The sequence below is a fragment of the Microcaecilia unicolor genome, chromosome 2, assembly GCF_901765095.1.
Source record: "Microcaecilia unicolor chromosome 2, aMicUni1.1, whole genome shotgun sequence".
NCBI classification, from domain to species: domain Eukaryota; kingdom Metazoa; phylum Chordata; class Amphibia; order Gymnophiona; family Siphonopidae; genus Microcaecilia; species Microcaecilia unicolor.
The window spans coordinates 400,754,138-400,766,598 of NC_044032.1; the positions used below are offsets into that span (position 1 = coordinate 400,754,138).

At 41.2% G+C, this 12,461-nt stretch overlaps 1 protein-coding gene across 1 annotated transcript in view; it reads right to left on the reverse strand.

Annotated features, from left to right (window-relative positions):
- Nucleotides 1–11,964, reverse strand: part of NPFFR2 (neuropeptide FF receptor 2) — a gene marked incomplete at its 5' end in the record, with an annotated part of 35,177 nt that extends 23,213 nt beyond the window's left edge. The window contains one exon of the mRNA XM_030192142.1: nt 11,694–11,964. Within this exon, the coding sequence (XP_030048002.1) occupies nt 11,694–11,964 (271 nt within the window). The remainder of the gene's footprint in view (nt 1–11,693) is intronic.
- Between the last annotated feature and the right edge of the window lie 497 nt (nt 11,965–12,461).

The following is a 12,461-nucleotide window of genomic DNA, read 5'->3' on the forward strand; positions in this document are numbered from 1 at the left end:
AACTGGAAAGAAAATGGGCTAAAGACAAATCAAACGAAAACAAATTAACTTGGAAAACTGCCATCAAAACATATAAAAATGAGATCAAAATTGCAAAAACTCAATACCCTAACAAAATAATTGGTGGTAATTTCCTTAATACCAGTAAACTTTTCAATCTGATAAAAAGCCTATTATCCACAAAAGAAATAACCACAACCACAGAGTCCCCACCAATAGCAGAGCAACTGGCTACTTTTTTCAAACAAAAAATAGTTAAAATCAGAGAAGGAGTACTTAAATTAAAAATCAACCATCAAGATATTTACAAAAAACAGTCAGACACACATACAGGAATAGCCACCAACAGAATCTGGTCTTCCTTCCAACTACCAACCCTAGGCAATTACACAAGTCCAGAGTTACACCATAATGGAGTAATTTTATGAATGCCAAACATTTAAATTGTATGCAGATTTTTTACCTTGTATGGGTAAAAGCAAATTTTCAGTTTTCAAAAGGTCAGAGTACTTAACTTAGCCAGTCAGATTTTGACTATTAAAGTAAATGCATTTTCTCCTGAACCTACAGTTGGTGTTTAGGTTTTCATCTTAAAATGAAGTTAAATCTGTGGTGAACTAGATTCAGATCACTTAAACCTCAGTACATAAACATAGATTGACATTGTTGAAAACCAACAGTATTTAACCAGTCTTTCCCTCCTCACCCATTCAATTCTCAAAAAAATCATCTGCCACTAGAGCTACTATAACAACCCCTCCCATTTGCTTGATATTAAAAATAAGTTAGGACCCAATCTCTCTCCCAGTTCCCAGAAGCAGGCTAGCAGATTTACAGTGCTTTCTACAGGCTCAGCATCTGACCTTGTTATTTAGTTTATTTAAACATCTTTAATAATTTTGTCTGAATTAAAGTTTTAGAAGAAATAAAGTAAACATTTGCAAAAGAAGGTAACACTTCTTTAGGAATGTGCAATACTTCTTCCATATATTTTTTAAGAACATCTCCAGGCGATTTTATAGGGTGTTTTGGAAAGTTTAAAAAACGCAAGTTAAGTAAGGGATTTTCCAAAGTCTCCAAAAATCTGTCAGAGAGTGTTATATCTTTTATAATAACTGATTGAACTTTCTGTATGTCAGGAGTCTGACCCTCGAGCACGTAGCCACGGGTGGGCCTGGGTGGGCCCAGGCCCACCCACTTTCCCTCCAGGCCCGCCCATCCATGATCCGACATCTTCTCCACCTTCGTGCCAAGTCTCCCGCATCCCGCTTTGGCAGGTCATCTCCCGGTCTCCCGCTGAACTCCACTGCTGCAACTGCTGCCGCCGCTTCTTTCCTGAGCAGCAGCAGGAACAAAAACAGGCGCTTCGCCGAGCCACCACTTCAATTCAGCCGGCATAAGAAAAAAAACAAGCGCGGGGCCGCCCACAGCAGCCTTCAGTCATGCGCTGTCGGCTCTGCCTGTCCTCTGCTCCCGGAACGGGAAATTGACGTCAGCGGGGGCAGAGGATGGGAGAGCCGAAAGCGCATGAGTGAAGGCTGCTGCGGGCGGCCCCGCGCTTGTTTTTCTTCTTGTGTTGACGACGACACTGCTGCTGCTCCTGCTTGAGAGGGCCAGAGTGAGAGAGGAAACGTGGCTGGTAGGGGAAGGGTGTCTGAGAGAGCAGAGGGGAGAGAAAAAAGAAGAGGACGCTGGAGAGTACAGAGAGAGATAGTGAGAGATTGGGAGAGAGGGGACATGGAAAACAGCAGGGGAGAGCCAGAGAGAGAAATGGGGAGAGAACATGGAAAAGAGCAGGGGAGAGAAAGAGGGCAGAGCCATGTGGGAGATGGGGAGAGAAGGGACATGGAAAAGAGCAGGGGAGAGCCAGAGAAAAAGGGGACATGGAAAAGAGCAGGGGAGAGCCAGAGAGAGATGGGGAGAGAAAGAGGGGACATGGAAAAGAGCAGGGGAGAGACAGGCTGCTGGGGAGAAGGAAGGGGAACAAGGGGGATACCCTGACTGGTCAGATGGAGAGACAAAGAGGAGAAATGCTGGATGAAAGGAGGGTGAAAGAGGAAAAATGCTAGAAGGAGGGGCAGAAAGAGGGAATATGCTAGATGGAAGAGGGGTACACAGAGAGAGAGATGAGTAGAAAGATGGGGAAGAGAAGGAGGGGACATGGAAAATGGCAGGAGAAAGAGAGAGAAGCTGCTGGAGAGAAACTGGGGGAGACCTTAGCTGGTCAAATGGAGAAATGCTGGATGAAAGGAGGGAGAAAGAGGGAAAATGCTGGAAGAAGGGAGCAGAAAGAGGGAAGACGCTGGATGGAAGGGTAGGAAGAGAAAGAGGAAAGCCACTGGTAGGATGGGGGGGAGAGAGAGGACATGCTGAATGGAAAAGGGTAGAGAGATAACTGTCTAGAAGGAAGGGGAGATAGAGGGAGACGATGGATGGATGGATGGATTAGTAATAGGTGGAAGGATGGAGAGAGAAAGAGGGATGACACTGGATGGAAGGGTAGGAGAGAAAGAGGGAAGGTGACACTGGATGGAAGGGTAGGAGAGAAAGAGGAGACGCTGGATTCAGAGAGAGGGAGAGACACTGAAAGGATAGGGAGAGAAAGGGGGAGAGGATAGAGTTAATGAAAGACTGGAGAATAAGAGGAAGGGGCATGGGGAGAAGAAAAGTGAGGAAAAGATGAAAAGGGATAGGTAGATGAAGTAAAAAGAGGGAAATTAAAGAATGGATAGTAAGAATTCATTAAATCTGGACAGAGAGTGAGACAGAAAAATAAATTGAAGAAAACAAAGAAAAAGGAGAGAAAAATTACAAATGAACAGGAAACCCTGGCAAGAGAGTTAAGAGAAGACAAAGGAATGCAGAATCTTGACTGGGACCAACACAATTAGAAAAAGTAAATGGCTAGACAACAAAGGTACAGAGAATAATTTTATTTTTAATTTAGGATAAAGTAATATGGTGTTAATAAAGTTTCAGAGACCAATACTTCCTTCCTTAGGTCAGGAGAGGATACCGTAACAGCATTATACTGACCTGAGGCAGGAGGTTTTGGCCTCTGAAAGCTCACTGAAAAGGATTAGGCTATTAAATAAATTGTCTGAAATCTGATGCACTGAAAAGCAGCACTTTACCCTGTGTGACAAATGCATCTGAGTGTGACTACATTTTGCTGGGGGGGGGGGGGGGGGGGTAGAGAGAAAATTTTGTGCCCACCCACTTTGGGTTCAGGCCCACCCAAAATTGGCAGTCTGGCTACGCCACTGCCCTCGAGTTTATCCAATCTCATTTGAACACTTCAAGTTCTCTGTAGTAATTTTAGAAATATCTTGATTAGACAAAGCCTCCACAGTTAAGGTAGCAATTGAGTTGTGCGTTGCCACTATCGCATCCCATAGCAATCCTAAAGTTACCGTTTGTGGTTTTTCTCTAACGGAGCTATTACTACTTTGGGCTTATGAGCTTCCAGTATCTCAAAGCCAATTCCGATAATGAAAAATGTTTTGTCTTATTTCTTTGAGATTATGACTAGTATCTCTATAGTCAAGACAAAACAGGTGTAGATCTTTAGGACAGAAGCTTCCCAAACATAACAGGCATAAAAAAGGCAACATTCCAACAACAAAAAGCTCAGTCACCATACTCAAAAGGCATATAACACCAAAGAACTTCAACTGTACATTGAAAAGTAAATTGGCATTAATAAAAAAGAAACTTTGATGGGAGAGCTCTGTCACAAGTCCCTTTGGCAGACTAGAAAACAAAACAAAACTGAGGAGATAAGGAGGCTGCGATATGCTGGAAGGACCACATATACTCAGAACTTTACACTCAGGCCCTTTTACTAAACTGTATTAAGCACTAACATACACTTAGGAGTAAATTCTATAAATGGCGCCTAAAAAATTGTCACTGAAAAAAATACCGCTTAGCGCTAGTCTATAAACGGTGCTTAAAGTTAGGTGCTATTTATAGAATAGCTCTTAGCACTGGGAACCATGACTACATTTAGGCACAACCATTTACACCAATGAAACTTTGGCGTACATCCCCTTGCCTAAATTAGGTGCGGATCCCCTTTATTCTATAACAATGCGCATAAATTAAAGGAACGCCCCTGATCCGCCCATGACCATGCCCCTTTTTTTGGACCTGCAAGTAAAATTTAGGTGCTTACATTTTAATTAAATCCAATTAGCACCAATAATTGCTTGTTGAAATCTCAATTATCAGCGCTAATTAGCTCATTATTCAATTAAGTTACGCACTCAAATTAGGTGTGTGCCCAAATTTGCTTGTGCAATTTTTAGCAACTCTTGCTAAAAATAGAATTCGGAGGTTAATGTGGAAAAGAAGGCTTACCGCAGAATGTGTTAAAGCATTTTGCAGTAATTTGCTTGTCAGCACATGCTAATCATGCACAATTTATTGTTTTGGTCATTTTGGGGGGAGGGGCGTGCATGTAAGTATTATCCAGCTAATGAGCTCACATTAGCATGTGCTAACTGGCTAATGCGAAGTTAATGTGGAAGCAGTTAACATCCTGTGATAGGAGGCAGTATGTGTTCCTGCATTTACTTTTTTCAGGTAACACACGTTAATGCAAACATTAGCACAGAACCCTGAAGAAAAATAATTGAAAAATGCCTTAAATACTGCCACATTGTAGTTTAGGGGGAAGTTATCAACCTGGCCTACTGTTAAGTTGGGTTATTTACCACGAGTCAGGTTATTTTAGCAGAGGGTCTTATTGCATACAATGAAATCCTGTAACCCAAAAGGGCAATTTTCAGAAAACATTTATGTGAGTAGATATTGATTTACCTGTGCAAACTGGCTGTCTGAAAATTGCTTTCTTTTATGCAGCTAATCTATGTATGTATGTATTTAGAGCCTACATATGCTATTTTGTGAGAAAAATCTACCTGTACAATCTCTCTTCCACCCCCCAACCCCCACCCCCCCAAAAACACAGATACAAAGTTGATGAATAGAAAGCATCCAGAAACTTTGTCCCAAAGTGGACAGCCTGAAAATTGTCCTTTTAGCAGTAAGCATAACCAGAAGGGATTTAAGTTTACCTGAAAGTCATGATTCAGTATTTATCATGCAGATGATGTTTTATTTCTGTTGGGTTTTTTTGCTCATTAACCACAGCTTGTTTAAATATTTGATGTTACTTAGGATCTCTGTTATCAAGCCGTGCTAGCGGTTCCCATGTGGCAATGCCCATTCAATTAGATAATATAACCAGTTCTTCAGTCATTTGAAAAGACTTTTATCTCTGTGGGATCCCTTCCATCCACACATTATGTTGAAAAAAACTCTGATTTCCTAAGGTATTTACAGTATCTTACAAAGCACCATTTGCTTTGGATGTCCTTAAACAAGCCCTTAGACATCTACTATGCATAGATGTCTATGTTTGTTTTTTACATGGACATCTAAACCTGAAGAACATCCAAATGGCAAGGGGACCTGGTCTGGTTGTGTTTTGGATGAAACTTGGTTAGGCCCAAAAATAGGGAATGACTGTCTATGTCCAAAAAGATGGATGTTGGGAGTAAGACTTGCTACCCTGGATGTCCAGGTTTCAGAAAACTGCTCCTTATTGAGCAGCACTGCACTGGAGGGATTAGGGGAGATCACCTCCTTCATCCCTCAGTGGTTAATGTGCCCCTGAAAGCAAAACCAGCAAGGGATACTGGGCTCCGTGACAGCTTAGGGACAAATAGACATCCCCCCGATATTCAAAATCATTAAACTGGCCAGGAATGGCTTCTGGCCAGTTAAATGGTACTTATCCAGCTATCTGGCAATATTCAGTGGGGGGTAACTGGTTATCCCCCACTGAATATTCACAGTTAGCAGCTAACAGATAGCTGATTATATCATGCGATATAACTGGCTATCCACTGATATTCAGCACATTGCTAGCTAAGTTTGGTGGCCAAATTAGGCTGCCAAAATAGCACGCCTATCTTTGACCGGTTTAAACTTAACTGGCTAGTGCTGAATATTGGCTTGGCAGGTTAAAGTTAAACCTGGATATTCAATGTCTGTCACCGGAAACAGCCCAGCACTGATTATCCTGCCTCACCGCCAACCACAGGAGTTAGCCGTGTTCCCTCCTGCAATCTCAATATTGGCCCCATTGTTTCTAAAATGGCCGACCATAACCATTTATGTTCTAGCACGTAAACGTCTATATTGCCATTTTATAACATACATGTTCATATGCTACCACAGAGACATGTATGTTCCTGTGTTGCCTCGTTCATATTTTAGACATTTATTTTTCTAAAATGGATGTTTATGCTGCATGTCCCTGGCACATGAATGTCCAGTCCACCATTATTTTAAGAACAGGCTCTATGCTGGCAAATCCTGTTCTAAGATACTAGCAGAACTTCAGAAGTCCTGACTTGGTTGTCTACTTTCCAGTTTGGACCTCCTTTCTAACATGCCACTCAATATCTATTGAACTATGGCGGTCATTTTAGAAGGGCTATTCACAGTTGAGATGTGCAAAAACTGGAACATAAACATTTATCTTACATTAAAATCTATGTTTCCATTTTTTAAATATCAAAACTCAAAACCCAATATAAACCAGTAGCAATAATATTATATGTAGTAATAATTTTTGTGATAATGGAAGAATCCTCAGAGTGATAATTATTGTGACTGAAATACTAGAACAAGTCAGACTCAGGAGGAAAGCCAAATAACAGGAAAACCTAAAAAGGCTAACGGCTACTCCTCATACATTACACACCATTATAGGATTCAATCTTATGTGTGAAATACCCAAATAATGAAATATCACAACATGAGAGTAAACCCGGCGATCCTGCTCTAAACCCAGCGAGCGATTTGGCCGGTGCCAAGCATATTTCGAAAATATGCTTGGCTCCGCCCCCTCACAGAGCCAGCCCCGAAGATGGCCGGCCATCAATTTCGCCGGCGCCGTTCGATTATGCCCCTCTGTCAAGTAAACAAAAAAGCTGATAAAAAAACTCATCTAAATTTGAGTCTGGTTTAAAAGAATAGGGAAAAAACAGCACAATGACAGTTTTCTTTCCAGTGTCATTAAATTTTAGCTACCATGCACAAGTCAGCCTTATACCTGTGATATTAGGTTGGAAGGCAGCTATCTTCAAGGAAGAGTTATTCTGCTTTTTGAAAGTCTGCTATACTCGGCCCGTGCCTAGTTTTGCTTCATATTTATGGTAATATTAGTTCTTGTTTCCTGTCTGACCCAGAGGAACCAGTATAGGGCAGGAAATGCAAAAATGTGTGGGATAAACATAAAAGAATCCTGTTCAGAAGAAATGGATCCTCAGAAGCTTAGCAGAGATTGGGTGGCAGCACCGGTGGTTGGGAGGCGGGGCTAGCGCTGGGCAGATTTCTACGGTCTGTGCCCTGAAATTGGCAGATACAAATCAAGGTCAGGTATACATATAAAGTAGCACATATATCTTGTTGGGCAGACTGGATGGACCGTACAGGTCTTTTTCTGCCGTCACCTACTATGTAACTATGAGAAATACAAAAGGTGCAATCACCAAATAATACACTGGTAACCAAATAAAGTTCACGAGGACAAAATCAAACACAGCATCCATCCAAAATGGGGTAAAAACCCTCCAAATATGTATTCACACTTATCATTAAATAATCCGATGTCCCAATGAACAGGTTTGACAGAATACCGTTTCAGAAATTTCTGCTTCATCAGGATGGATGCTGTGTTTGATTTTTACTCATGCAGTCATCTAATAGTACTACTGGTTTATAGCGGGTTTTGAGCTTTGATATTATTATGTTTGCTCCACTATTTCTGGGTTCCCTATTTCAGAATAAGAATAAACACTGATGTCCTAACAGATCAATGTCAAGATTGACATCTGCTACCAAGCACGTTTAGGTTTTGGCAAAATTTCTCCTATTAAAAAGCACTCCACAAGGGGGATTGGAGGAGGATGACCCATTAATCACCCTGTGGTTTTATCCCCCCCCCCCCCCAAAAAAAAAAAAAAGTAAAACCAAACTGGGAAGAGATACTGGTGACTGTGATGGGGAAATACTTGTTTAGATTTCTAAAATGGCAAAGATAAACACAATTCTGTAACAGGGTTGTGTGCCGACTTTCAATGCTTTGAAATTTTCTACATTTTTTTTCTAAGATCATTCTCTGTGTCATATGCACTCAGCATATAAACATCTAGTTCTACTGGGGCCAATTCAGACCCCTGAGCCCAGATATGGCTGCTGAACCAGCTTTAAAAAAAAATCGGTGGATATCCAGTTATATCAGGTGATATAACCGGCTATCTGCTAGCCACTAACCAAGGATATTCAGTGGGGGATAGTAGCCGGTTAAGTGCTATTTAACCGGTCAGCAGCTGTTCTGGCCAGTTAAATAGTGTTAAATATGGGGAAGGAGAGGGAATGGCTGTTTTAGTCTCTATGTCAGCAGATTCTATTCTAAAATACTAGTGAAACTTGAGAAGTCCTGACTTGGACATCTCAATTCCTATTTCTAAGTCCTTTCAAAAATGGGACTGGGCATTGTTTTCCCACATACGTTTGTTTTTGTTTTTTTCCCTTTAAGGAAAAGGGGACGTGACTTGATTTACTGCCTTTCTGTGGGTTACAATCAAAATGGTTTACATGTTACATACAGGCACTTATTTTGTACTTGGGGTAATGGAGGAGTGACTTACCCAGTCACAAGGAGCTGGAGTAGGAACTGAACCCAGTTCATCAGGTTCTCAGGGCACTGCACTAACCGCTAGGCTTTTCCTCCACTCCTGTTCATTTTATCTAGTTTCTTTTGAGTATACCCTGTACCAAGATTGTCAGGATATAATCTCGTCTCTTAAATTCATTTGGCCAGGTTTCTGTTCCATACCTTTTTCAGAATACTTGCAAGTCTCTTTATTCATCTATCATTTTTATTTTAATCAAGCAGGAGTAATACAGTTTGGTTAGTCTTCATTTTAAATGAAGTGTTTGCAATATTTATGTGTTTATTTCATGTTTTGCACATAGTTGTCTTAACTGCATGTCTTCTGTGCAAATTGATTGTACATCTTTTAATCTAGATGTGTACATACAAAAAAAAAAAAAAAAAGAATAAGCTATGATGAATGCACAATCCTAAGTAATGTATTAAGTACTATCCTTGCTAGATGCCCCTACTAGGAATTACTATGGAATTATTCCTCCTTAGGTTTCATCTGTTTGTTTCATATTTATTAATTAGGGAGCTACAAGGGAAAAGTGGTTAGTTGTTTTCCGAAAATGTGGCTTTTTCCTCAGATTTTTATTGATTGTTTTCAGTTCATTTCATACATTCATATTAATAAAAACATTTTAACCCACATTAGAACATTTCAATGTGCAGAAATTAACAGTATGTGCATTAATTTATAGGTTAGCATGCATTAAATTTATTTTATACACACTTTTTTTTTACATGCTAATGAAAGTCCGGAGCCATTATGGACAGCAGCAACTGGGGTTTGTTCCTGTCCTGCCTACTCCCTAGACTGCCAGGGATACTTTGGGGCCCTTTTTACTCAGCTGTGGTAAAAAGGGCCCTGAATTAGCGGTGGGGGCCATTTTTGCTGTGCGCTGAGGGTAAAAAGGCTGAAAAAAGACATGGCCATGCGGTAAGATTGATCTTTCCGTGTGGCCATGTCGGAGGGAGCACTTACTGCCACCCATTAAGGTGGCAGTAAGGGCTCCCGCACTAACCCAGCAGTAACCAGGTAGCATGTGGTGCTGCCCGATTACCACTGGGTAACCCCCTGCGAAAATATTTGTTGAATATTTCCACTAGCACCAGAAATATTACACTCTGAGGGAAGAACTACCACTGGCGCCCACATTGGGCCGGCAGTAGCTCCAGATTGGTGCACGTAAGCCCACAGTGAGCTTACCACCGCTTAGTAAAAAGGCCCCTAAGGTAGACCCAGGGGCCCTTTAGGTGAGTGGATGAAGGGGAGAGTGGATGAAGGGGAAGGAGATATGTCATGGAGTCTGGATGGGCAATTGCTCTTTTGGGAGATTGGAAAAGGATGCATTCTCTTGGAAGGGGTCAGACAGGGGTCTGGTCCTGTTAGGAGGGAGGGGAGGCAAGAGGGGGAATCAGACCATTACTACTACTTATCATTTCTATAGCGCTACTAGACGTACACAGCGCTGTACACTTGAACATGAAGAGACAGTCCCTGCTCGACAGAGCTTACAATCTAATTAGGACAGACAAACAGGACAAACAAGAGATAAGGGAATATTAAGCTGAGGATAATAAAATAAGGGTTCTGAACAAGTGAATAAGGGTTAGGAGTTAAAAGCAGCATCAAAAAGGTGGGCTTTTAGCTTAGATTTGAAGACGGCCAGAGATGGAGCTTGACGTACCGGTTCAGGAAGTCTATTCCAGGCATATGGTGCAGCAAGATAAAAGGAACGGAGTCTGGAGTTAGCGGTGGAGGAGAAGGGTGCAGATAAGAGAGATTTACCCAGTGAACGGAGTTCCTGGGGAGGAATGTAGGGAGAGATGGGAGTGGAGAGGTACTGAGGAGCTGCAGAGTGAATGCACTTATAGGTCAATAAGAGGAGTTTGAACTGTATGCAGAAACGGATAGGAAGCCAGTGAAGTGACTTGAGGAGAGGGATACCTGGATGTTATGTGGGTACTAGCCGACATTCAGTGCCAGCATCTGCATAGCTAAACAATGGCATTTAGGACAAGCTTTTGTGTGGTCCTATCTGGTCACTTAGACATGTGGGCACCAGCACTGAATGTTGCCAGTACCTGCATACCTCCTGCTCCTCCCTGACTCTATCCCAGAATGCCCCTCTGCAGCCCAAATTTGCATTGTGCCTCTGAATAGTGGTGGCCACCCCACTGAGTGCAGTTTAACCAGGCAGGAGCTCTCCTGCCCTGTTAAATCACTTTGAATATTGTCCCCTTACTGTTTTCTCTATGTCTCTTTCCACATGTTCTTTATTGTATTTGACTGAAATTCTGTGTATTTGTTCTTTTCTAATGCACATCAGGAATGGGCATGACAGGCTGCCACCCAGAGTTCCAGGTGGTGTGGTAGAGTGGGGCAACTCGTGCAACTTGCCAGTTTGCACTCTAGTCATACAGGCAAGCTCCAACTCAACTGTCATCACCAGAGCTGTGACCCAGGAAGCTCAACACCCCCCAGATAGTCACATTATCAGAGAAAGATCTCCCTATTCACTTCAGGCACTGTTTAGACCAGTGCCTATCCTGTTTAATGATTTGGCAAATAATGACATGTGTATCTGGCAATTTCGATCAATTGATTGATCCTGGTGCCTAATCTCCATCTTCCATTCTCCCCATTATGCTTTATTATTGAATTCTTTATATATTAATGATTCTTTCATATTCATATGTATGGGTTTATGTATTTTGTTTTATATTTTGCAATGACTTCTTTTTAGCTTGTTAGCCACATTGAACTCGAAATTGTACAGGAAAATGTGGGGTATAAATGTCATAAATAAATAAAATACTATAACCAATGAGTATTCTTTTCAAAATTGATGAAAATAACAAAATGAAACACTATTGTGAATGAAGAAACCGGCAGACATGAGATGGGAGTCAGAAAAAAAATAATAGATATCAGTTTAATTCCAGGTACCTGCTATGATGTTATCCAGCAGAGTTGTGGGCATACAAAATATTCCAACCAGAAGATCACTAACCGCAAGGTTCAAGATGAAGAGGTTGGTAACAGTCCGCATATGCTTATTGTTCAGAACAATGAAGCAGACCACTCCATTACCAAACATACACAGAAGGAAAATGAAGAGATAGGAGACTATGAAGACTGCTGCCACTGAAACCTGGTGAAGATAGAAATCCACATAGGAAACGTTGCTCCAAGCAGGTAGATCCCGATATGTCCCATTAAAAACCAATCGAGGAGTTTCTGGTCTTGAAGAATTGAAATCCAGTTTACCATTCATGGTATACTCTGAAAAACATAAAGAATTAACTGTTTACCTTTGTGGAATCTACTTCGCAGTGTGTGCATTCTCTGTGTTTCTCTTCTCTACTGAAAATTGCTGAAGTGCAATACAAAACTCTTCAGTACAATGAATGTTATATGAACATAAGTTGTTAGTAGTGAGCAGCGGTCTACATCATAAAACTTCCATTAACATCACCTTCATTTACTGCATTCCATAGACAATTAAGTATTAATGGTAAGTTAATTCTTCCTTACAGTAATAAAAAGCTGAGATAACAAGACCATTAATAGCATAGTAAAAAAAAAAAACATGGCTGTATGCACCATAGATAGTAAAGTCTTCAGTCTGGATAATAAGGTTAAACTGAAAGATAGCTTCAAATAATGAATTAGATGCAAACGTGCATGACAAATAACAGTAACACACACATCTGT